Here is a 25,931-nt window from a genome sequence, read left to right as displayed (position 1 = left end):
AGTTGAAGGATGTTTCAGTCCTGATCTAGGGTCAGATCCTTCCAACCTAGCCTTTCCCCCTTTTCTTTTATTTCTTTTTAATATCACCCTATTCCTTCTTTGACCTGTGCTAACCAACCTGTATATTAGAAATGAGACTAAGAGATGAAATGATGCCCTAGGTTCCAACACTAGCAAGGGGCAGAGCCAAGACTTAAACTCAGGCACCCTGATGCCTAGGTGAGCAGTTGCTTTCACTGATGATGGCTAGGTAATATCCTACAGGTTCTAACTAGCTAGCCAGACATTCTGTTCAGTGTTTACATGTCCTCACAATAACGCTGTGATGTAGGTAGTATTTTTATCCCAGTTATAAATGAGGAAAGAGAGGTTTAGGGATGTTGCATAATTTGGCCAAAGTCACTCAATTGTCAGCTGGGAGCAGAACGTCACTAGGGCAGTCTGCTGTAGGTCTGCATTATTAACCACTGGATGTCCTTGCTCAGTGCTGGGGTTCCTAGGATAGGGCAGATCTGGTTTGTCTTTCCTTATTTCATGACTCACTGGACAATGGCTTTGCGTGGCTAAGACCTTACCTTTCCCTTGGGCTCAAAAACAATGTCACCCCCACACAAAGCATGTTTAGATTGCTGACTCTAGGATGTTGCAGATAAGGAGGAAGTTTTATTTCATCACACGGAAGCAACACAGAGCCAATGACTTCTGTGGTGTGCAGAGTAGTGTTTTTAAGAAAAACTCAATAGGTTGTTGTTCTTTTCCTGCCAAGAGCCTTGGGGTTTGGTCTTTTCAGAACCTTTCCCATCATATGATCTCACACCAAAGGAAGAAGGTGTTCTTCTAGCAATCATGGGAAGGTGCTGGTTTTGGGGGAAGAAAAGCACTTGAGGTCCTCATTTTGCACAGAGATATCCTGTAATAATAGAAATAAGGAAATCTAGAGCTACAGAAGTAGCCACTGAGGTTTATTCATAGAATATGGACTTTGAGAGAAAGCAGAAAGTAAAATAGAGAATCCTCAGCAATTAATGCAAAACCTATCAATGTCTGAGATAGACAACTTGGGAGGTGGGACCACATTGGAGAAAAGGGAAATATGTGGATGTGGTAGATTAGAGATGCTGTGAAGGGGCTCACACTCCTCCCTTCAAGAGGTGGGATCTTTATCCCTTCCCCTTGAATCTAGATGGATTTGTATCGACTGGGCTAATGGAACAGGGCAGAAGAGACATTTCCAGGCATAGGCCTCAAGAGGCTCACAGCTTCTTCTGCCTCTCACTTGGCATACTCACTCCTAGAGTCTAGCTGCCATGTTGTAAGGAAGCCCGAGTAGTTCTGAGTGAACACCTGTGTGGAGAGGATCCAAGGCCCTGACCTTGAGGCTGCACTTGCTGCTGACTGCCAGCACCATCTTGCCAGCCCTGTGAGCACACCCACAATCCTGGAAGTGGATCTCTTAGCTCCCATTAACTGCCCTAGCAGAATGGAGGACAGAAAAGGTGTCCCTGCTGAGCCCTGCCCACATTGCAGATCCATGAGCAAAATAAACAATTGCTTTTATTTTAAGCCACTGAATTTAGGGGTGGTTTGTCATGCACAACTGGTAACTGGAAAAGTGGGTAACATAAGAAGGAATACATCCATTTCCTAGTATGAAGGGATTGAAATGAACACTAACTTAATTGTATTTAGAGGTGAGTGTATTTTGGTGTTTGTGTGTGTGCATATGTGCACATTCCTAGGCTGACTACTCAGCCAATGATGCAGAGTTTATGATGTTGAGTATGATTGATCATTCTTGTAAAAACCAAGTGTGGATCTAACTGATAATTGAAGAAAGATAAACACCATTAAATAAAATAGCAAAGATGACTAACAATTTTTTTTTTATTTTTTGAGACAGAGTCTTGCTCTGTCTCCCAGGCTGGAGTTCAGTGGCCTGATCTCGGCTCACTGCAAGCTCCGCCTGCCAGGCTCACACCATTCTCCTGCCTCAGCCTCCCGAGTAGCTGGGACTACAGGCACCCGCCACCACTCCCAGCTAATTTTTTTTTTTTTTTGTATTTTTAGTAGAGACGGGGTTTCACCGTGTTAGCCAGGATGATCTCAGTCTCCTGACCTCATGATCCACCCGCCTCGGCCTCCCAAAGTGCTGGGATTACAGGCGTGAGCCACCGTGCCCGGCCACCAACAATTATTTTTAAGTGTGGTGTCCAGAGGGGAGAGTAAGAGTAAACACTCCTCTTTGTCCACTCCTGACTCTACCCCATCTTGGAGTGGAACCTGCCACATGGTTTATTCCCATCTTGGAGAAATAACACTTTTTAGCAAAGTTTTGATGCACCACTTTTTTTTTAACAGAGGAGAGGGTCCACTGCATCACACTTGCAGGGAAACTTCATGCAAAGTCTCAGAAATGTTTTGAGCTCACTTAAAGACAAACCTGCCAAACTCTGCAGTAATGGAGTAATAATGACATTTTGTTCATGCTGGAATACCTACCATGTTCTCTTTGTCATTCAAAAGCTGGGTTTTTCCTCTCATCTCCCCTAGAGCTTTGCCATTCTTTATTTTCCTTTGGAGACCAGAGCATCATTTTCTTTCTCTTTCTTCCATGTGAAGGGACAGCCATGAGGCATGATGGTGCAGCTTAGATAATGTTAGCAAATAAAAGTTTTTTAAAATATTGAGCAATATTCTCCCAGCATGTAAGTCCCAGTTTGGGAAAAAATTAGGGCCTTTTGGAAGCTGCCTTAACTCTTTGGGGTCCCCATGGTACCATTCAGTAAATGATTGGCTCTGTGCATCAAACAGCACCCTGGTGGCCTGAAAGAGTTAACGCAGCTTCCAGAAGTGCCCATCGAGGTCCCAGGAAGGAGTCTGGGCCTTGGGAGATCTGGCTCAGAGTACAATTACTGTTCAGCTCGCAGTGGCCCAATTTGCTTTATTGTGGAGTGCCTCCTGAAGTCCCACTGCTCCAGAGACAATATAGATGCTTCTGAGTCAACTGCCTGCAAATTGGTCTTTGAGGGGTTTGTCAGTGCAGGGAGGAGTTGCAGGGATTTGTTAGAAATACGTCGTAGCAGAGTTCTCATTTCTAGGGAGGGAAATCATCTTGCCACAGAAATTCCAAGCCAAAAGGACGAGCTTTTTCTCTCCAGGGATTAACATGTCTGAGTGGCAGCTGGCTTGCAGGTGGCAGCCATAAGTTTTGTAGATGTGCGAATGCTACTTTGGGTATGTGCACGTGTGTGTGAAGTAATTCAAACCTTGACTCTGCCGCTTAACTGATTTCTCTGGCTAAGCCTCAGTTTCTATAAAGTGGGCACAGTAATAGTACAAACCTCAAAGGCTTGTTGTGAGGATTAGTGGAGCTAATGCATGGAAGCGTAATGCATACCGTAAGTGTTTGGCATGGCACCAAGGCCCAAAACATTTAGTCATTGTTACTGTTTATCGTGGGTTTCATATTGGTTTCATTCACTTATCAAATATGTGTTGGAGGTCTGCTATGTTCAACAGTGTTTAACAGTAATCTAGCATTTTGGTTGTTTTAGCAAAGTTCTAACCCGCTACTTTAAAAAAATTTACATAAGCAAATGCCAACCAAGTCTATTTATAGGGTAGAAAAAAATTCAGATCCAAACAAAATTTTGCTCAAAACACATGAGTACTCACAAACCAGTATATAATAAATAAAACATTTCAGATAAACTAAGCTCCCTGTGTACACATCCTATAGCTCATTCCCCTCCCTTTTCCTCCAATGGGGTTCTCTCTCTTGAATTTGGGGTGCCTCATTCCCTGGATGGATGTTCACTTCTATTAGCTACATATACAGCCATCAGTAACATGCAATCTAGTCTTACAGGTTTTTATAGACTAATACTATAATATACTTTTACAACTTGCTCTTTTCACTCAACATTCTGTTTCTGGGATTCATCCATGTTGACGCATCTAGCTCTATTTCTTTTTCAGTACTATATAGTATCCTATTATATAAATATACCACAAATTATTCATTGTCTTATCAATGCATGTTCAGTATTTTTCCCCCAGCTTTTCACAGCCACAAATAATGCCACACAAATATTTCCTGTCCAGTACATGTGCCAGCATTTCTTTAGAGAATATACCTAGGAGTGAAATTGCCAGGTGGTAGAGTGTGTGCCCCTGTAACTTTATTGGATCAGGTTAAACCCTTCTTCAAAGGGTTCTTCCAACTGATACTCTGTCAGTAGCACATGGGGGTTCCTGTGATCCTTCCCGTTCTCCTACCTTTGGTATCGTCAGGTATTTCATATTTGCCAACCCAAAACGTATAAAATATTGAGGTTTCGATGTGCACTTTATGGATCATTAATAATTTGTTATTTATTTCATCTTACATAAATGACCTGTTTTTTTCAGTTGTCTATTCTGTTGTTTCTTAAAAAAGCAGGTTGTTTGTCTTATCTGTTTTTAGGGGTCTTGATACTAATCCTCTGTCAGTGGCATGCATTGTGAATATTTTCTCCCAATTTGTGGCTTGCCTTTTCACTTTGTTTATAGTATCTTTTAATAAAGGGAAGATTTTTAAAGGTTTTTTTTTTTTTTTTAACAAACATAATGCCACAGCAAGACACACATTAAAAATGATTTTCCTCTTGGATTTTGAAGCCCTCCTTATCCTTCCTAGATGGAAGAGCTCAGGTTAAAAAAGAACTCATTCAGGTCTTTGAGCAAGGAGCTTAAGTGAAAGTGGACGGTGGGTGGTGCTGAGTGGAAGCAGGGCAGCAAAACTGCCTTCCATGGAGGCCACGGATGCCCGGAATGTGCACAGCAGCTGACCTTCCTGGTGGGAACCAGGCACAGGAAATCTCTCAAGAACTCAAGTCCTGGACCTAGGGCAGTCCCTCCACTCTGACCATTGGTCTGGAACGAGCCCTTCTCATTGCAGGACTAGGAAACTTAGCCAGTCCTACTTAGCCAGTTCCACAACACAGTAGAACAAAGAGAAAAGGCCATCTGCCCAAAGACTTGGATGAAAAGCAGACTTACGAATAGGGCTGCTACAGAAATAGGGAGGAAATTCTGAAATAAGTCTGGTATTCCAAACAGAATTTTAAAACCCATGACTTCTACTAAATAGTATCCTAAATAATAAGGGGAAAAGTCTGCAGAAAAAGGTGATCAGGTGGGATAGAAATACAGAAGGGGCAGATAAGAAAGAATTTTAAGGAAATTGAAAAAGAGGAGATTAAAAACAACAACTTGGACTGGAGAATAATTTTTTAAGCCTGGAACTAAAGCCAGAAAATTTAAGAATAGATTGAGAAATTTCATTTCATAAGAATTTCAGATTTCTGTATAGCAAAACCAAACAATAACAAATTAAAAGACAAAATGACAAACTCAAAATAACTGCAGTTATATTATGGCCCATCTAACATTTTTTATATCCAAAAAGCTCTTTTAAATAAATAATAGTAAAATCCCTAATAAAGTAATAGGGTAAGAATAGAAACAGGCAATCAAGAAACATGAAAAGAGGTTATCCACCCTAGGAATCAAAAGGCTGCCATTGAGATGAGATATTTTTTCGCTTCTGAAGTTTTTCATTAAGGATGAGAGAGCACAGCGATGCTCAGTGTTGCTGAGAGTGTGGAGAAACCTGTCCGCTCACGGGAGGCCTGGAGAGTCTCATCTGGTCAACTTTGTCTGGAAGCCGAGTTAGTAATATGTACCAAAGCGCTGGAAAATAAAAGCACACTCTTTAACTTGCAATCCCACTTTTTGGAATTTATCTAAACGAAAGAATCGAATGTCTAAAATTGGGATGTCTGTACAGGATTTGAAACTGCATTTGAGGAGCAACAGGGGGGCTGGGTGAGGGCTGAGGAAGGGAGAAACCTGGAGACGCACTCCTGGTGCTCCTATGGGGGCAGCGGGTGCTTGGCAGGGCCATCCACTGACACCAGATGCAGCAGGCTGTGGGGAAGGCGGTGGACTGGGCTCTATGTGTTTGATGTCTTAGGGGTTCGTGTTCAGGGGGATGTCTGGACAGTTAGAGAATCTGAAGGCATTGGTGTAGGGATGGTGGTTGAGGCTGTGAGGGTGGGTGACGTGGTGGCCTTTTGCATGCACCTGGGAAAGGAAGTCGAGCTGTCAGCTTTGGCCGGTGAAGGGTGGCATGATGGACGGTGCTCATGCCCTGCTTGTGGCATTGCTATCTCTGACCAAGTCCCTTCTGTTGCTTCAGGCCTGGGAACACTCTGTGGGGATCATCTGCTTTCCCAGTCTCCAGAGGTTGGCTGAAGATGTGTCTGACCAGCTTGCCCAGCAACTCCAGAAGGCCCTTGTGGGGAAGCCTGCGGGTAAGAGCACAGAGGTGCTGGCAGACCCTCTACGGAGAGCAGTGCAGCCCTGCACGCCCTCCCAGGCCTCTCTGGCCCCTCTCTGCTTTCGCATGGAGCTACAGTGTTGCCTGCCAAAAAGAAGTGGGCCCCACTCTGCCACTGAGTGCCATGGGGACCAAGGGAAATGCAGGAGGAAGGAAGAGGGGTCACGGAGACCTGCTGCTCCTGGGACACAGACATAGACAAACAAACACACATGCTGCACGTAATACATTATACACGGACACACACACACTGCACACAGATGCTATGCACACACAGACACTACACACAGACGTTATACACAGATACACACAGACACACAGAGATACAGAGACACATACACATACACTACACACACAGACACACACACTACACACAGACACATACAGAGACTACTCACAGAAACTACACACAGACGCACACTCTACACATGCAGACACACCCAGAACACACTACACACAGAGATACACATAGGCACACACACACAGACACACTGCAACACAGACACACACACACAACACACAGGGGACCACGGTCTCTGGGAGGAAGTGCTAGGCTTGAAGATGCACTTGTGTGTTCAGTGGAGCTCTTGGTTCTGAAAAGATACAGAGGCCAAAGTGTGCATCTCTTGTGGGGCCTCCTGACTTGCATTCTTCCCCTCATGCGAGCTGGTCCCTGGAGGCAGGGCAGAATTTCACCATGGCTGAGGGCCGAGGGTCAGGAGGAAATTCTAAGGGGAAGAAATTGCTCAGCATGGTGTAGATTTCAGGAATTCTTGCAACATAAGGGACTGTGTGATCCAGGAAGTAGGGGAAGATTCTGGATTGTGGGGAGTCTGATAGCCGATTAGCTTGTTCTTACTCACTGGCAATCAGGAACGACTGATGGTTGCTAAACAGGGACGGTGGCACGAAAAAGGCTGTCTTCCAAGGAGATTAGTCTGGCAGGGTGTTGAACGTTTGGTAGAGACGCAGGTGGCCTTGGGGATGTGTAGGCAAGATGCCAAAGTCCTCTACAGATGCTCAGGCACATCTCCTTGGAAGAGGGGGCCCTGGATGGAGGGGAAGCTGGGTGGGCAGGTCGCTGTATGCCCTGCTGGTGACACTTTCTTTCAGAGCAAGCTCGGTTGGCGGCTGGACAGTTGCTGTGGTGGAAGGGGGACATGGATCAGGATGGCTACCTGCTCCTGAAGTCAGTGTATGTGCTCACGGGGACAGACTCGGTGAGTTTCAGGCCATCAGCCTCTGCCCTGGGCACTGCTCATCCAGGTGCAGAGGGAGGTCCAGCACAGGGTGGTGGCATGTCCCAAGAGGGTCATTCATTTCATAAAACAGATTTATTATTTCTCCTCCCTCTTCCCCTTCTGGTGTAGAACATGGACTTCAGAGTCTGAAATTCCCACCTTCCCAGTTGACAAGCTTGTGTAACTGTGGCCAGATTGCTTTAACTTTCTGCCCCTTGGTTGCATTTCTAATTTTAGGATTGGGGATAATAATGCCTCTTTTCTGGGGACAGTGTGCGATTAATAATGGCTGATGTTTATTGACTACTTCCTACCTGTGGGGAAAGGCTGGGTGTGTCCCAGACATCGTCAGTTAATCCTCCCAAGGACCCTATGAGTCAGATCACGGTGATGCCAGTGAGTGATGAGAATGCAGGCTTACCTATGCTGTGCACCTGCAGTCTGTCTGATTCCAGAACCCATGCTCTGAGCCACTGTTTTTTATTTCTTCCTGTTAGAGTCAGCCTGAATGACATCCCCTGTAGGTACCTGTTTTGCCCTTACCCAGAGATGAGGGCTCTCCTCTTTCTTCCCTTCCCACCCATACCCACTGCATGCCAGGAATACAGCAGGGAACCAGGGTGGCTGCTGCCCTTAGTGTAACTTCTCCAAATTCTTCCAGCTTCTACCTGCTACCCAGTTCCAAAGCTGCTTCACTAGATGAACCCAGACATGAGATAGGCATTTGCAGCCGTGCTTGGAAGGGTGATAGGAGCACATCACACAGCCCTTTTCTGGGGCCAGGGGGTGGTACCTGACCTGGGAAGTTAACTGAAGGGAGGATCTCCTGACTCTTCTTCAGGTGAACTGCCTGCATCACTGTCAGGCACAGAGGCCTGAAGCACAGCACGAGAGCTCATCACATGTGCCCCTGGGGAAGGACTTTCTCCAGTCTAAGTGGTGACACATTAACCTAAGGGCTTGTTTTTCACTGCCTGTGCATGGTGCATCAGGGGTGAGGTGGGGGAAGGACAGGGAAAGCTGCCCTGAGGAGGTCAAGGTTAACAAGGTGTCAAATACATGGAAGAGGGTACCTTGCACTGTAAACCTTTCTGGCTAAGGCTAGGACCAGCAGCCTGCATCTAGTCCTGATCCTGGCCCAGACTATACATTCGTCTTTCTCTTTCTCTGACTTCCCCATCATGTCTGTCAGGTTAACCAGTAGAGTGGGAAGTTGCATGGACAGCATTCCATAGGTTGACCCCACAGGTGCTCACATGTGTGCATGCACACACACACGTGCACACACACATGCACACATGCATCATACACACACATGCACGCGCATGCACATGCACACTCAGAGGGTGCAGGTGCAGTAATCCTGGTGGAGCTGCAGGCAAAGCCCCAGGAAGAAAGACCCCAGGAAGCTCCTGGCAGGCTGGTCTCCATCTCTGCAGACTTCTTGTCCTCTTGGCCTCTGTCTGGCAGCCCTGAGCTGTTTAGTTGAGTTGCTGGCTGTCTGATTGTCAGTCATCACCTATTGTACTGTTTGGACCTTGATGAGATCGTCTGGGATCTAGATGAGAGAGTGGGAAGGGGCCTGATGAGGTCCTCACCATTGTTCACACACATATTATCAGCCTCACCTCCGGACTGCTTTCTCTTCTTAATCATGAGGCCCTGGACCACAGTCACACAGTATGATTTGTTAGGAAGCCCTTATATTCTAATTTCTATAGTCCCTCCCCTTTTCCCTCCTTTCCACACTCTCTCCCTCCGTCCCTTCCATCTATGAATCTTATAAAGGAGCTATGGAGCACATAGTAAGCACTTTATATAAACTTAATCTTCACAGCCGCATCCTCTGTTTGTCAGCATTTCACACTTGAGGACTGAGCCCCGAGGGACTGTCCCACAGCCTCACTGAAATGGCTGCAGGGGCCTGATCCTGGGTCTGGGCTGACCTGCTTCTGCTGCGTTGCTGCCCGGGGTCACGTGTGCTCTTCTCTTGCAGGAGACGCTGGGCAGGGTTGCTGAGTCTGGGCTTCCAGCCCTGCTCCTACAGTGCCTTTACCTCTTCTTTGTCTTTCCTCTGGACAAAGATGAGCTTTTTGAAAGTGATCTTCAAGTTCAAAAGATGTTTGTGCAGGTGAGTTCGAGGAGGGCCTCCAACTCCCTGGGTCAAAACCTCACTTCGGGGACAAACTCCCCAATGCTTCCTGGAGATGCTTTTATCTTTCTCAGCCCTGGTTCCTGAACTCCTCTGTTGTCCCAGAGGGCCTAGCCTCCCCCTCCCCTCCCCACCACTGCACAGTCTGCCCCACTAGCAAAACAGTAGCCAAAATTTTGTAAGTATAAGCTTTGTACCTACCCCTATGCCACGGCCTCAGAGGGGTTGCCTCCAGGAGTGCTCTCTGCCATCCCAGGATGTGAGTAGTGTTGTCATCCTGGGTCCATACAAATCGAGGCATGGTGAGTGAGCATGGGGTCTGGGGTCATAGAAGTCTTGGGTGGGGCTGGGATTGGCACCCTTGAGTAAACTTGAGTTTACATGTTCTCGGTGCCTCTTCCCTCCTCTCAGAAGACATCTCAGGCCTCTAAGCATCGAATGCAATTTCCTTCTGTCATTCCCCATCTTTCCTCTTCTCTTTGACTGACTAACTTCTCACCTCCTTCCCCTGCCCACTTCTGGGCAGTTTCTGCTGTCTCAGCTTCTGAGACGCTGAGCTCTCCAGATAACCATTCCTGCTCCCTGAGCTTTCAGGGGAGGGTACGGAGGATCATGTGGCCCGGGAGGATATGGAGGACTGCGGGGCCCATCGCTGTGTGTCCAGTGTCTGCAATGTCTCACACAGAGCAGGTGCTTATGACTGTTCAGTGAATTCCCAAATGCAGCTGTCCATGGTACACACATGTCCACACTGGCATCCACGTTAGACGAATTCCCAAGCCCATTCCTCATTTCCAGAGGGTAGTGCAAGAGTTCTGGCAAGTTCTATTAACAGTGGGTTACCCTCTGAGTTGCATTGGTGGAAATGTAAGTGTTGTCTGCTTGTATGTAAATCATATTCTAATTGGGGGCCAGGACGCTGTACCAAGCACTTTCACAAATGTTCACTGTGTGGCTTTTAGGTGCCCTGAAGGGAAGCAGTGCAGGGTCTGTCTTCGAGGTCTTCTGGGTATGTGGACAGAATGTGTGCCACAGGGAATAGACCATTCCTGCATTGCTCAAGGGTTTCTGTTACTTCATTTCACAAAAATATACGGAGCCCCTACTGTGCGCAGCTCTATGGCAGACAGACGGTTGCTGCAGCAAGCATAGGGCTTCACTTTGAGAGGTGACAGAAGGGTGAAGAAGCCAAACAAAGGGAAAATAATCCAGGAGTAAGTGTGTAGTTAGCAATTAAAAAAATTGAGATGGGGCTTTGCTCTGTTGCCCAGGCTGGAGTGCAGTAGTTAGCAATTTTTTAAGTGCTATGTAGGTAAACCCAAAGCTGTGCTGGGCAATGATGGCAAGAGGCCCTGATTTGTATGAGAGAATCAGTGGAGTCTATTCTGAGGGCATGGCATTTAACCAGAGAGCTGAGGGTTGTCAGGGTCTGAGGAGGTAGCCTGTCCTGGTAGGGTGGAGGAAGTGGAGAGGAGCAGAGAAATGGCAATGCAAGCCCAGGGACAGGTGAGACCTTGGTCACATGGCCACACCTACCTGCAAGGGAGGCAGGGAAATGGGACCTGCAGCTGTGGTCCATGATGCCCAGCTTCTCTCTGTATCAGACTAGAAAGGGCAAATGCCTTCATTCCCATGGAAGGAGCGTGTGATATTTGCCACACTGGCAGTGGGTCATGTTGGACCACCAAGAGCCCAGGGGGGAGCTGCAGTGAATAAAGTGAGTGAGAAGGCAGTGCTAGTCCATGCAGGATGCTATGGGCCATGCTACCATGCTGGGATTTTATCCCAAGTGGAGAGAGAGGTTTTGCAAGTCCCTCTGTTAGCCATCAGGAAAGGGGATTGGTGGGAACAAGGAACCCAGTTAGGAGGTTATATGCTGACTCTCGTGGTCTCATGGAGAAGTAGAGTCTGAGTGTCAACAAGGAATTCTGAAACACTTCCCTTTTTAAATAGCACAGAGTTCTGTTAATTCTATACCTTAATTTTGGGTGACATTTTCTGGTATTCCCATTAAAAAGACACAAAGTCAATTACTTCTTTATTATTCTGATTTGGAAGGGATAACAATTACCTGTATAGGGTTGATGCGGTCAGATTTGAGCCCCAGGCCCTGACACCCTTTCCTAGGGGCTCTGTTGACCCTGCTGGTCTGGAACAGAGGGTGACCCCATTCAATCCTGTCCTTCTCATTGAGACATGCTCATCAGTGCTCCAGAGAAGTAGGGAACAAATCCATCCGAGGAAGGAGACTTCCTAACCAGGTCTCCTTGGCTGTTTATCTTCTTATTTTTCAGCTGTTGCTCAATATTTGCAGTGATTCTCAGGGCCTGGAGGGACTCCTCTCAGGAAGTGAGCTGCAGTCTCTGCTGATTGCCACGACCTGCCTTCGGGAGCACAGCTGCTGCTTCTGGAAGGAACCCACCTTCTGCGTGCTAAGGGCAATCTCCAAGGCCCAGAACCTCAGCATCATCCAGTACCTGCAGGGTATGCCCTGGGAGATTAGATGTGAGCTGTGGGCCATACAAGGGTTTCCCTTTAACTCAGAGCAAAGGCTGAGGGCCTACTTTCTACAATGAGACCTGGGATGCTCTTGCAGCCTCTTACAGAATTTTGGGACCAAAGAAGAGATGAATGAGCAGCCATGTCTAGTAGATAATTCTACATGGCTTGGCTCCCTTCATGAAAGTGCTTTTCTTGTTCATTTTGCTGCTCCATTGGAGGAAGGAGGGAAAGAGGATCTCACTGTGCATATACTACCAATCAGACACTGTGCCGGGCCCCTTTGTACATTATCTTGCTTGTTTCTTTGAGACAGCTATTAATGCCATTTTGGAATGGGGAAGATAGACATTAAGAGTAGTAGAATTTTTCAAGGCTATTCACCTAGTGAGGAAGAGAATGCACTTTCAAACTTAAAGATGCCTGATTCCAGCACCCTCATTTATACCCTGGGAACTATGTGTAGAGGTTAAGGCCAAAGACTCTGGAGCCAGACAGCCAGGACTGGACTCCGGCTCTGTCCTCATAGCTGAGTGATCTCAGGCACTTAACCATTGGGGTGCCTCAGTTCTCTCATCCATAGAATAGGGATAATACTGCTGATCTTACTGGATTGTTGTGATTCTTTGCGGCTCTTCTGAGTCCTCACAGCTGAGAGGCTGAGCTTGCATTATCTCGAGTTCCCATAGGTACTTTTTCTGATCCACTGGATTAGCTTCCCCAGCACTCAGAAGAGGCTTCTCTTGATGAGAGATTTCTAAAAACAGTGACCCATCCAAATGCAAATCTGAGGACCTCTCTTTTCAGACTCAAATCTTCCCCTGGCTCCGCACACCACTCTGGTGGGGTAGCCAGTAAGCCCCATGGCCTGCCCCCTAGGAATGGGCCACACCCTCCTTCCTCTTCATGGGCCACACTTCAGTGTTCCAATCCCCTGGCTTCTTCAGTATCCAAAGCACCCCATCTTTTCACCCTCTGCCTCCTCACGTTTTCACACATCCTCCCCTGCACTTTTCATCAAGGTAATTTCTGCTCAGCTCCAGCATTGCCTCCTTAAGGCCTGAGATGAGCTCAGGTCTTGCATTTTACATCTCACTGCCTAATGGACCCGGACTCTCCCTCTTGCTGAGAATTAGGGACAGAGGGCTGAGGGGCTGCCTTCCTCTCCCGTGTCACCTGCTGGGCTTGCAGAGTGCAGCTGTCAGGATGGCACTTTCTCTAGGGCAGTCTTCTTGATCCAAGAGCCAGCAGAACATGTTTTGGATTAATTCCCATTCATGTCTTGACATGTTGTTTGGAGTAGCGGAGGTAGGTGGACCATGGCAGGAAAGCTCTTGCTTCCAAGCTCAGCAGGTCTCTCCTGTGCTTCCCTCCTGCAGCCACAGACTGTGTCAGGCTCTCCCTCCAGAACCTCTCCAGGCTCACGGATACTCTCCCTGCCCCTGAGGTGAGCGAGGCTGTAAGCCTGATCTTGGGATTCGTGAAGGACTCCTACCCCGTCTCCTCGGCTCTGTTCCTGGAGTTTGAGAATTCAGAGGGCTATCCTCTGCTGCTCAAAGTGTTACTTCGGTAAGTGGCTGTGATTGGTATGGGGAGAGCACAGGACCACCAAAGCCTTAGTCCTCAGAATCACTGGGGTGCTTTGGAGAAAAATAGATATAGCTCCATAGAGCATGGCCAGAGAGACCTCTTGTTTGCAAAAATGATTCATTGTGCAGACAGACATGGGGACCACTTCCTTAGAGAATCAGTAGTTTTACAAAGTGTACTTATAGGCACCTGTCACCTGCATGCTTGTGGCCTGATTTTCCCCAGTCAGAACCCAAACAGAAGCCCTGTCTGTTGGAGGGCTTCTGGCACTGCTGTAAGCTGCCCTGCCTGTGTGCTTGGAGGGCTGGAAAGGTCTGGAAATGAACCACCTTCAGGAGTAGCTGCCCACCAATGACTGAAGGAGCCAATGGGTGCACACCCAGCACAGCTGCCCTTGGGTGGGCTTGCTCTGCATGGCCTCCAGAGCTCCCTAGGATTAGCTCCAGTGGCCCCATAAGGCGCTTGCTTGCTAATGCTCTTGGACTGGTTTCCTTCCCTTCCCTGTCTCACGTGGCCTCTCCCCTACTGCTGTTTTCTGGGATCAACTCCCAAGTGAACACCTCTTTCTCAAATCCCTGAAACATGGGAAACCCAAGCTCAGACACCATTCAGCAGGGCCTGGGCTGGCTTCTCCTTGCCTTCCACTCTGCCTTCCTGTATCATTTTCGAGTGGGGCCCAGGGATTAGAGAAAGCAAGGGATGGAAATCAAAGAAATGCCTTGATGGCCCAAACTCCTCTGCTGATCTTGGGGAAGCTGCTTCGGGGCAAGGCCACGTACATTCCCTTGGGCTTTGCTGGGCGAGAATGAGACACCCTTCAACTCTGAGGGGTATATCTACTACTGCACTTCACACACTTCACTACAGAGCCAGGCTTTGAGCCTACATGTGGTGACTTGGACAAGGGGGCCAAAGTCCCTTGGTCCACCAAGTGTCCAGAAGGATGTGATTAAATGGCAATACTCTAGCGCCTTCCTCCAAAGGGACGCTAAGTGTAAATGCCTCTCTGGGCACATCACGTTTTGTGTTGGTCTGGGCTGTGACCAGCTGACTATGATCCCCATGGAGGTCTGTGTCATAGCATTTTCTGAACAAATTTTTGGTTCACTGGGTGTTGAGTTTTCCGCAGACTTCTTGTGGAAGGCAGGAGAGGGGTCAAGAACCTGTTCCAGGGAGTGCCAAGAAGGTCCCATGTGGGCCCACTGGCTCTCCTTTCTGCCTTAACTGAAGTCACGCTGCAAGCACTTTTCCTCTGGAAATGGCAGGACTGGAATAAGACTTGAGATGCCCTTCTCCACAAGAGGAGCAGGATAGCCTACCTGCCCATAATTAAAATACAAAAGCCACACTCAACCTTTAAATAAGCACAAGGAAGTCCGACTATTTCCCACATCGTTTTGTTGCAATGTTGAATTATTATATTACATCTCTCCTTTGGGAGGTGCCCTGATCTGCTGATGCCCTAAGCACATGTCTTTTGGGGGTTCAGTCATGGAAAGTGACCTTCCTGTGAGCAGATGGCATAGCTTTTCACAGGTTCCAAATGCACTTCTTTGGATCTAAGACTGACATCTGCAGAGTGGAGTTTATCCAGGGCTCTCCCTTGCCTCTGAATTGCCTCAGGTGCAGACCTGTGGGGTCTTCCCCAGCTTGCAGATCCTCATTGCCTCTGTCTCCTTGAGAGCACCATGCACGCATGTGGTGGCTCCATCTAGGAAGTACAGGGAGCTGGCCTCATCTGTCCCCCCAGGTATGATGGGCTGACCCAGAGCGAAGTGGACCCGCAGCTGGAGGAGCTCCTTGGGCTGGTGGTGTGGCTGACGACTTGTGGGACGTCAGAGCTGAAGGTGTTTGACAGCGTCACTTACCCTCAGCTTGAAGGCTTCAAGTTCCATCACGAGGCATCTGGTGGGTCTTTCTTGTATCTGGGTGACTGGAAGAGTTAGTGCTGAGCCCTGAGAAGACTACAGAGGGTCTTCTCCTGATTCTTTGTATACTTTTCAATGGTGCAGTAGGCTCTGATTCTGTCACAACCTTTGGGGAGTTTATGAATGTCTCCCGTGAGACTTAGTGGAAACATTGCTTAATAAAGGCAAAGACTCTCTCAAATAACGGAGGCAGCCTCTAGTTCTCTCCCTCACCCCAGGTGTGATTTACTCTGCAACATTTGCTTATATAATGGGGACTGATGGCCCTAAAACAGCCATCCAGGCTCAGAGTCAGTGACTTCTCAGTACTTTGAGACATTGATTGACTGATGAACTCAATCAGCAGGCACGGATACTTTCTGTGTGGCAGGCACTCTGCCCCATGCTGGGTGCCAGTGTGAACAGGCCAGTTGTCTGCTCCCTAAAATTCCTCTGTGGAGACTCATATATCTCTGAACCCTAGTCTGCTGGAGAATCAGCTAAGAAATGCATCAGGCACAGCCATGACCCAGCTCAGTCAGGAAACCTTGAACAGAGGGCCTGCCGGAGGGAGTTTTTAAGGCTAAGTGTGGGTTGTCTAGGTTGAGATGAAGGGAGAAAGTTTAAAGGCAGAAATGACAGTCTGGGGAATAAATGGTGGCCTGGATGGCTGGGTGAGTCTGGGAAGTGAGAGCTTCTGCAAAATAGAGTCAGGGAGGCTGCAGTGCTGCAGGGTTCAGGTTAAGAAGGGCCATTGGACGGGATGCAGTAACACATAGGAGCGCAGACATGGTTTAGGAGAGTGCCTGAATCAGACAGGAGTTTCACAAACATCTCTGGTATCTGAGGCAGAGAAGACTGGAGGCAGGGAGCTTTCTGACAAAGTGTCTCCTCGGAGGGAGAGAATGAGGCTTAACCTTCAAGCTGGAGGAAAAGGTGGGGGTGGGTCAGGAAAGTGTAATTATGTATCAGCTTGTCTAGAAACAAAACTGACTTTGCTAGTAATTTCCACAATCACTTGATTTTAATCCATTGAAACCAATCCTCCTAGCCCAATGCTGTCCAATGGAAATACAATGCAAGGCACGTTATATCATTTTAAATATAATTTTTAACTTTAAATAAGGTTAAATGATTTTTGATAATATATTTTATTTAACTCAATGTATCCCAAATATTACCATCTCAATGTATGGGCAATACAAATAATTATCAACAAGATATTGTGCATCATTTCCTTTGTATTATCTTTTTGAAATCTAATGTGTACTTGACCTTCATGGCACATGTCAGTTCAGAGTGGCCGCAGTTTGAGTGCATCTTGGACCATGCCGCACCAGCCTTCTTCGTGGCTGGCTTTTCTGGACTTCTGATGGACATGTGCCCATAGGAGGTAAAACACAGGAACTTCAAATGGCATGTCCTCTTTGTAATGAAAACATCCATTTGTAGACACAGGCAGGAGAAATGACTTGCAAGATCATTCTTGTTTTCCTCCTCAGGGGTGACTGTTAAGAATCTTCAGGCCTTCCAGGTCCTACAGAATGTTTTCCACAAAGCCAGTGACTCTATCCTCTGCATACAAGTCTTGTCAGCCATCAGGACCATGTGGGCCTGGAATGCTCGAAACTTCTTCCTGCTGGAGTGGACCCTGCAGCCCATCTCACAGTTTGTAGAGATCATGCCCCTGAAGCCAGCCCCAGTGCAGGCACACTTCTTCCAGCTTCTAGAGGCCCTGGTGTTCGAGCTGCACTACGTGCCTCATGAGATCCTGCGAAAGGTACAGCATCTGATCAAGGAGAGCCCTGGGCTGTCCTGCACCCTCATGGCCCTGCAGAGCATCCTTAGCATCGCTGGTGGAGACCCGCTCTTCACCGACATCTTCCGGGACTCAGGGCTCCTGGGCCTGCTGCTGGCACAGCTTCGGAAGCAAGCCAAGATCATGAGGAAGTCAGGTGCCACTGGGCGCATTGGGAGGGACGGGCAGGGGTCAGTGTCAGCCAGGCCTGGTCTTTGGGCCAATCTGGCTGCCCATCAAATGTAACAGAAAGTGAGCATGCCCATGTCACTGGGAAGGTATGCTTGGCACACATAGTTTCACAAAAGACAGGCAGCCTCCCAGTCTTCCCCATGAAGAAGTGAAAGGGATGGGTGAACTTGGGGCTAACTCAGGCCTTGTGAATTCCCAGGTTTTAGATATCTCTTGCCCTAGACATTGTGTGGGTGTACAGACAGGGAGACTGCAGGGGTCTGACGGCTCCTCAGGAATGGGAGCTCAGAGAGGCCTGGGGTTTGGGGGCCCTTCTGGGGTCTGCTGGGATATGGCTCACTCTGTTCACTTTGCACTGTTGGCTCAGTGGTCTCCCACTGGGAGAGAGCTCCTTGGGGTCTTGCTGGCCCAGCACACCCCTCTGAGTCTTGGTGCCCTGCTGGGCTGCATACCTGTGGCTCCTTGGCAACATCCCCTTGCCCCTACTTGGCCCCTGCACCCTGGAGTCTCAACCCCAATAGCCTCTGCTGCTCCCCTGGGGCTTTAGGGTCTCACAAGAGTGCTCGGTGGCTCCGGGGTTGGGCTCTTGCACTGCCTCACCATCCTCCCCACCACATATCCCGCTTGAGTCACTCTATGTGGTGGTCTTATCTACCATCTCCATTGACTTTACAATAGGAAGCAAGGTGTGGAAACTCCTTCCCCAGCTCCTCTAGCCTTTCCCTCAGTCTGTCTACACCTGCTGCTCTGGGAAATCGGCATGGAGGAGGGACACTGGGACACAAGAATCTGGATGCTTACTCTGCCCACCTTCCCTCCTCTCATTCTCCTTCTCCCACTGCACTGGCTGGAAGGGTCAGGGAGCTCTCTAGCCTTTGGCTGCTTCTGTAATTCTGCTTCAGACTTAAGCCAAGGTCACCAGTCTGTCTGTTTCCTGGGCCTCTCTGAGGGAAAGGAGCTAAGGGCTGGAATCCTGGCCATGCTACTGACAAACTGAGTGATCCTGAGAAAGTGACTTAACCCGTATGGGCCGTGTCTTCCTCGGTAAAACAGGGTAATATGTTGACATCATTGGAATGTTGTGAGATTTTAATGATGGAATCTCTGAAGAGGACCCACTGCTGTGCCTGGTACATAACAGGGGCTCAAGAAACATCAGTCACCTTGTCCCTATAGTTCCAGTGGTACTGCCATAGACTGAGACAGACACCCAGGAAGGAGCTCAGGCATCTTATGGAGGCCAGGACAGACCCAGCTCCTCCCTGGGAGTGTTTGCAAATGGGATCAGGAATGCAGAGGAGGAGCCCAAGGGATGATTTGTGTGTCTGGGCCTCTGGGCCAACCCCTGGACAGTATTTTATGAGCTACTTTCTACTGCTTAGTAACTTCTGTCCTTAAATCCCACCGTGAATGAAGTTAATGTATTGCTTCATCTGCTTTCCTTGGTGTTTAAATGAGAAGTCTTTACATCGTCTCTTTGTTTTGGTGGTTCTGTCTTATCTTAGCTGGTATTTCTTTTCAGCAGCCTAACATTGAATTCCAGACCCATGACCATTCCTAAGAGAATTTAAACTTTTTTGTGAGCTCATGCATCTAGTCTTACTTTGTACTTTCTATTGTTAAATGTGTCTTCTTGTTTCTTAGATACTCTGTCTCCTGGTTCATAAACTCTATATTCATTCATTCATTCATTCCCCAAATAAGTATTGAGCTTCCAATTTGTGTCAGGCACTTTTCTGGCATGGGGATTCAGGGTGAATAAAGAGATCTGGTTTTGCCCTCATGGGTCTACTGGGATCACCTATTTACTCCAGGTTCTCTTGAGCTTCCCCATGGCTCAGGAATGAGCAGGCAGTCATCCCTCCCAAGGATGAATGGCAAACTGTAAAAGTGGCCAAAGGAAAATTAAGAAGGCAGGGTTCTGTGTATCATCTGGGGCAATGCTTCTCAAAGAGCCGTCCCTGGACCAGCCCCATCAGCATTGCTTGGGAACTTCTCAGAAATGCAAATTATAGAACCCCATCCAAGAACTACGACATCAGAAATTCTGGGGATGGGACCCAGCATGGGGCTGTGGGTTTTAACAAAATAAGCCCTTCAGGGAATGCTGATGTGCTCAAGATGGAGAACCCGTGCTGTAGGGGGTAACAGCCTTCTATCTTACTAATTGGGATACACACTCCCTTATGATGAAAGCATTATATTCACATCTCCCTAAGAGGATGGAAAGCTGGAGTCAGCGATTTGGGGTCATACCACTTGTACTTATTTTTTTTGTTGTTGTTGCTTCTTCAATATGGCAGGAAACAAAGTGTCCACTCCTGGTGTTCAGGATCCAGAGAGAGAACTCACCTGTGTGATGCTTAGGACTGTAGTCACACTTCTGAAAGGCTCGGTGAGGAATGCAGGTAAGGATGGTGCCAAGTTTGCCTCATCACTGCTTGGTAAAACATGAACTCTTTCCTGGTTATTTATGGCAGTGTTCACAAGTTATACTCAAGGAATAACCAATACACAGCGTTAGCTGTGGCTAATGCTCCTCTCCTGGCCGATGTTCAGTGATCATCAGTAAATTCGTAGATACTGTACCTCTGTTGACACCTTTTACTTCTAAGGTTGCTAAATAAAATTGGTGACAAAAAGACTATGCGCAATCTAGCATTTTCTAAATTTACGAGACCACAGAGCCCCCTCTCCTCTTTTCAAGTGAAATTTATTAGTGTCCTGCTGCACTGACTATAGATGCTTTTTTATTTTTTTTTTAGATCCAAAGAGTAAAATACGAGCAAAGAAATCTAGCCATTTTAAAGAAACGCAATTTGTTGTGCTCTCATCAGACATGATGGACTTAGCAATGTAATCCATTCAAATTTTCTTTTAGCGTCCTAAGATCATGTGGCTTCTGGGTTTTAAAAATAATATGTGCATATATATATATATATGCACATATATATATATATATATATATATATATATATATTATGACATAGACACACCAACATCATATCAGTGGGTTTGGTGATTTAGGCGTCTTTATCTGAGGCCTTCACAGAGTAACTATACCTAATGTAAAAAATTATTTCATTATGGCAGAGAGAGAGTCTTTAACATTTAGTCTGCAAAAGGTTCCCTGGAGGTGCTGGCTAAACGCATATTCCTAGGCTCACATCCAGACCTTTAATTGTCAGTCAAGATGGAGCTCAGGAATCTATTTTTTTTTTTTTTTTGAGGCGGAGTCTCGCTCTGTCACCAGGCTGGAGTGCAGTGGCATCATCTTGGCTCACAGTATCCTCCATCCTCTGGGTTCAAGCAATTTTCCTGCCTCAGCCTCCTGAGTAACTGGGACTACAGGCGCACGCCGCCATGCCCGGCTAATTTTTTTTTGTATTTTAGTAGAGACGGGGCCTTACCGTGTTGCCCAGGCTGGTCTCAAACTCTGAGCTCAGGCAATCTGCCTGCCTCGGCCTCCCAATGTGCTAGGATTACAGGCGTGAGCCACCGTGCCTGGCCAGGAATCTACTTTTAAACAGGCTTTCAAGGTGATTTCCATGTCAGAGGTACCTAGCCCGTAATTGGAAAAATTTGAAGGATCCAGTTGCCTCCTAGTTTTTATTCCACGTGGATTACTCCAATATCAATCCTGGGGAAAAAATGCTTGGAATTACTTTTGAACAAAAATATACCGCCAGTCAGATTTCTTTAATTTTCTCCCCAAGGAACTATCTAGAAATTAAATGTGTTCTTAGCTTAAACTGTGGTTTGCTTTCTATATGAATTTTGGCAGAGAGAAGAGAGAAAATTGTCATTGGCCCTGGGGAGGAAATTATGGGGAAATCAAGGGAGAGGTAGATCTAGTTAAAGCTTTTATTACTTAGGTTTCTATTTTTTTTCTTTTTTTACCCCAAGAATTCATGTCACTGTTACTAACTTTAGTCACCATGTTGTACAATAGATCTCTTAAACTTATTTCTCCTTTCTTGAATGGATCTCCTATGGGGAGATGTTAGTCATTTTTTTTTTTTTTTCAAAAATAAGATTCTCATTGGAGGAGAAAGCAGTTTTTTAAAAAAATCATCAGATCCACAGTTTCTTTTTTCTGCTTCTCACTTTAACAGTGGGTATGGATTACCAAAAAATTTACCAATGAGCAAAAGAGAAACATAAAGAACAGCAAAATGAAGTTTGAAAATTATAAGAGAAAGCTTTTCTTTTGATTGAATCTGAAGTGGCAAGGTTCCCCCTGGCCCTAGCCCCATTCTGTCTGTCTGGTCCTTAGTTGTCCTGAAGGACCACGGCATGGTGCCCTTCATCAAGATCTTCCTGGATGACGAGTGCTACCGGGAGGCCTCGCTCAGCATCTTGGAGCAGCTCTCAGCCATCAACGCCGAGGAGTACATGAGCATCATTGTGGGTGCTCTATGCTCATCCACTCAGGGGGAGCTGCAGCTGAAACTGGATCTCCTGAAGGTGATTTTAAGTCCTCCTTTGAGGATGGCTTTCCTATGGATATGCACCAAGTGATCCACATTTGCTCAGGCATTTGTATTTATGTAATTCAGTTAGCCACTGTATGTGGTAGGCAGTACCCTGTATTAGGTAGTGTCAGGTGCTGTAACAAATAAATCCCATATCCTCAGTAGCCTGGTACATTTGAAATTTCTTTCCAACATACAGTCCAGTCAATGATTGGCGACTGTCATTCAGGAACTACCGTCACCTGGGCGTCTAACTTGGGCAGCAGACAAGGGAAGAGAGACCATGGGGAGCTGCACAAGGCATTTTCATTCAGGCCTAGAACTGGCACAGGTTATTTTCTGTCCAATTTTCTTTAGGAAGAACTTTGGGCAGGACTCACCTGGATGCAAGGGATGCTAGGAAATGTTTTTCCTGGCTAGGCAGCTACTTCCCACAACACTGTAGACTATGGAAGTGCAGCTCAAATCAGCAATGGCCAAGTAGCTGCCTTGTTGATTTGATCAGCATTTATTGAGCATCTAACCCATTACCAGGGCTGATGAAGAGCACCTGGGACTTATAGTCAATTGTGATACAACCCTTGCCCTCTGGGAGCTCAGAGCCTGGTGCTAATAAGTAAGCAATAGTTACATTGCAGTGTGGTGGATGCATTGGTTAGACACTGAGTGCAGGTTGCTACAGGAACACAGAAGTAGGAGAGACCAATGCTCCCTTACCTGGTTGAGGAAGGCCCACTGGGGAGAGAACCTGTGAGCTGTGAAAAAGAAGCAAAAGGCAGTCAGAGGTGTGGAAACAGTGGGCACAAAGGGACAAGTGAGGCAGGGTTATCATGTTTGGGCAACAAAGATATAAGCGTATGTTTTTGTAATATTGTTAACATTCATCAAGTTATCTTAAAATAGTTAAAATACATATAACAAATATCATTCTTTCCATCTTTTCTGCCTTACAACTTTCACAGTTTTGTTGCTGTTCCTTTTTTACATTGCTTTTTTCTTTGTGAGTTTATGACTTTTAAAAAGGATCGCTTGAGTGATCCTCCCACCTCAGGCTCCCAAGTATCTAGAACTATAGGCATGTGCCACCACGCTTGGCTAATTTTTGTATTCTTTGTACACAGGGGCCTTATTATGTTATCTAGTCTGGTCTTCAACTTCTGACCTCAAGCAGTTCTCCCACCTCAGCCTCCCAAAGTGCTAGGATCATAGGTGTGGGCCACCGTGCCCGGCCAACATGCTCATGTTTCATTAACATGATATATTTGATTCTTGGTGAATTTTAAAAAAAGTGAAGTTGCTCTGATTTCCAAAATTAGGTCAATCATCAGCCTAACTTACTTAAGCCTATCTCTATGCAAAACCTTTTTAACATTTAGAGAATGGTGTTTGGTTCATCATACTTACTTTATTTCTCTGCACATTCGATGTCAGACATTGATGTGAGCTGTTCCAGTTATTATGTGGTCTAAGCTAGCAGTGATTGATGTGGCCAAAGCATTGCGTGGTCCATCCAAAAGTGGCATCATGACCATAATCATCATGTTTCACAGATGACAAGAACTCAGCCAGTGATTTAATTGCAGGGCCATAGAATCAGTGAAAGTGATTTGTACGAAACAAAAAAAGGAAAGTTAAACACCTTTTGAAAGACACTTGAATCCCATGATTACTTGAGGTAAGGGAGTGAGAGGGATGGGTGAAGCAGAGAGTAGGGTAAGGAAGAGATATATCAAAAATAAAGAAAATACTGGAGCTAGGAATTACCTCAGATTCATGTGGTCCAATCTCTTAATGTTAAAGGCAGAGAGACATCCAGGGAGCTTCATTGACTAAATTAATATTGCACAACTGCTAAGTGGTGAAGTTGAGTTTGAATCTAAGGCGAGCAACTGAAAACTGAGAGATCATTCCACTTCACTGTGCTGTTTGGTACATTTTCCTTCATATGTCCATGTTCAGCTTGACTGGTATGTTCTGATAGGATAGGAACAGGGAAGGCATGTCCTAACCAGTCAGGGTTGTGGTTTTCTATTGGGTGAATAATTGTTCCTGACAGTGCCGTATCGAAAGCCAAACAGATCCACAGAGAGGAAAGTTTTGCTTTTACTTTGCTTGGAGAGTAAAAGTATTTTTGTGTCCAATGTAGAAAAGAGTGATCTGCTTTGCTCATAGAAAGTTCCTATTGTTTACTCTGTAGCCCAGAGGCATCGTATTGGAGTGTCAGCCCTTGGGCAATAGGACTAAATTTCTAGAATTAGTAACGTAAAGTCATTATGGTGTTTTACAGATTCAATATCATTTCAGAATCACAGTTATCAAGAGAGCACATAAGGGAAGAACACTGGTGAGCTTATTTAACGAAGTCATAGCCTGCACTCAATGTGCTGTCTTCTCCCTGGGTGCCAAGTCACTGCTGGGCAGTTGGAGGGCCCAGGAGCTGGCATTGTTTTCCAAGGACTAGGGCTGTTACACTGCTGCTCTAGGGGGCAGTTGGGAGGAATGGTGCCTCTTCCAGACTCGCCCACCACTGAGTCACATGAGCAAGTGGTGAAGGTTTGCTGGAATCAGATGTGAGATCTACATTTGTTTCTAAGTCATCATGGGAACCCCCTGAAACTTTGGAACGAAGATGTTAAGTGAATTGTTTCTCACCGGATCTCTCTCTTTAGAAAGTGAGAGCCAACTCTGCCTATAGGGACTTTTTCTACAAAGTGTGTCTGAGTGGGATGAGAGGGTGCCCCTTCTTATAAAGGTTTCCCATCTCCGAAGTGCATTCACAGCATGCCATCACTCTGCATCCCTTCCCTGTGGCCTGTCCACCAGCCACTCTGGAGAAGCAACTTAGGGCAGTTATTTCAAACACCAGTGGCACTTCCATACCAATACTGAAGCACATGTGACTTCACCACCTAATTCTGGCAAATGATAACTGAGTTAAAGAATAATGTAAGCAAATGAATTTCCTCTCCTTGGCCGGTGGGACTGTGATTGGATTATGCACAAATTCAGATTGATTTGCTAATATACATTTAGCTGTTCAACTCTGAGCTTAATTGCATTACCTCACCTGTCTTCCAGCATGACACATGGAAAATTATGAGGAATAACAAATAATAGAATGTGAAATAAATCCTGTTAGTCCTAACGTAGTTAGCGCTTTGCAGCAGACATCCATTTTATAGATTCAAGCTGGAGGAATACTAACTCAGAGACAATGACATGGTAACTGAGTTAGGATGAGAAAATGTGCTTAACGCTGACCTTTCTTGAAATGTGTCAACCCCAGCCTGATTACTTTGACTTCAGCTGATTAAATTTACTCCCTTCCACAGACTGAAAACCCTATGTGATGCATTATCATACAAAGTTGAATGACAGTAATGGAGACCCTCCTCCTAGACTCCCCATTCCTGACAAACCATTTCCCGAAGTAGCAAAGTATTTATTTTCCTTTATGATAGAAATGTTTCTCTTTAGTTGCTATGAAATTAAGCCTTTGTAATTGGATTTTGGACTCTTTACTTTATGACTCTGCAAATATGAAATTAACCCCATCCCAAGAAATAATAGAGGAGTCTAAGTTCTAATGAGATTACCCCCATTTCAGATAATGACTCTGAATTTAATAAATCAAACAAAGCAACAATTAAGGACAGCCATTCCTTCCTCCTCTCCCTCCCAAGAGGAGGAAAAGA

At 46.4% G+C, this 25,931-nt stretch overlaps 1 protein-coding gene across 6 annotated transcripts in view; it reads left to right on the top strand.

Moving 5' to 3' along the window:
- The window catches only part of WDFY4 (WDFY family member 4), a 300,852-nt gene that overhangs the window by 25,948 nt on the left and 248,973 nt on the right, over positions 1–25,931 (top strand). For all 6 annotated transcript variants that reach the window (XM_055275366.2, XM_055275372.2, XM_063638069.1 and 3 more), the window contains exons 3-11: positions 6,242–6,356; positions 7,496–7,602; positions 9,620–9,754; positions 12,070–12,259; positions 13,654–13,843; positions 15,615–15,772; positions 17,274–17,726; positions 20,065–20,169; positions 22,038–22,228. In XM_055275366.2, coding sequence (XP_055131341.1) covers positions 6,242–6,356; positions 7,496–7,602; positions 9,620–9,754; positions 12,070–12,259; positions 13,654–13,843; positions 15,615–15,772; positions 17,274–17,726; positions 20,065–20,169; positions 22,038–22,228 — 1,644 coding nt within the window. The remainder of the gene's footprint in view (positions 1–6,241; positions 6,357–7,495; positions 7,603–9,619; positions 9,755–12,069; positions 12,260–13,653; positions 13,844–15,614; positions 15,773–17,273; positions 17,727–20,064; positions 20,170–22,037; positions 22,229–25,931) is intronic.

The sequence above is a fragment of the Symphalangus syndactylus genome, chromosome 4 (assembly GCF_028878055.3).
Source record: "Symphalangus syndactylus isolate Jambi chromosome 4, NHGRI_mSymSyn1-v2.1_pri, whole genome shotgun sequence".
In the NCBI taxonomy this organism is placed as follows: Eukaryota; Metazoa; Chordata; class Mammalia; order Primates; family Hylobatidae; genus Symphalangus; species Symphalangus syndactylus.
The sequence above is the reverse complement of the archived record's forward strand: the minus strand, read 5'-3'. Positions and strand labels throughout refer to the sequence as shown.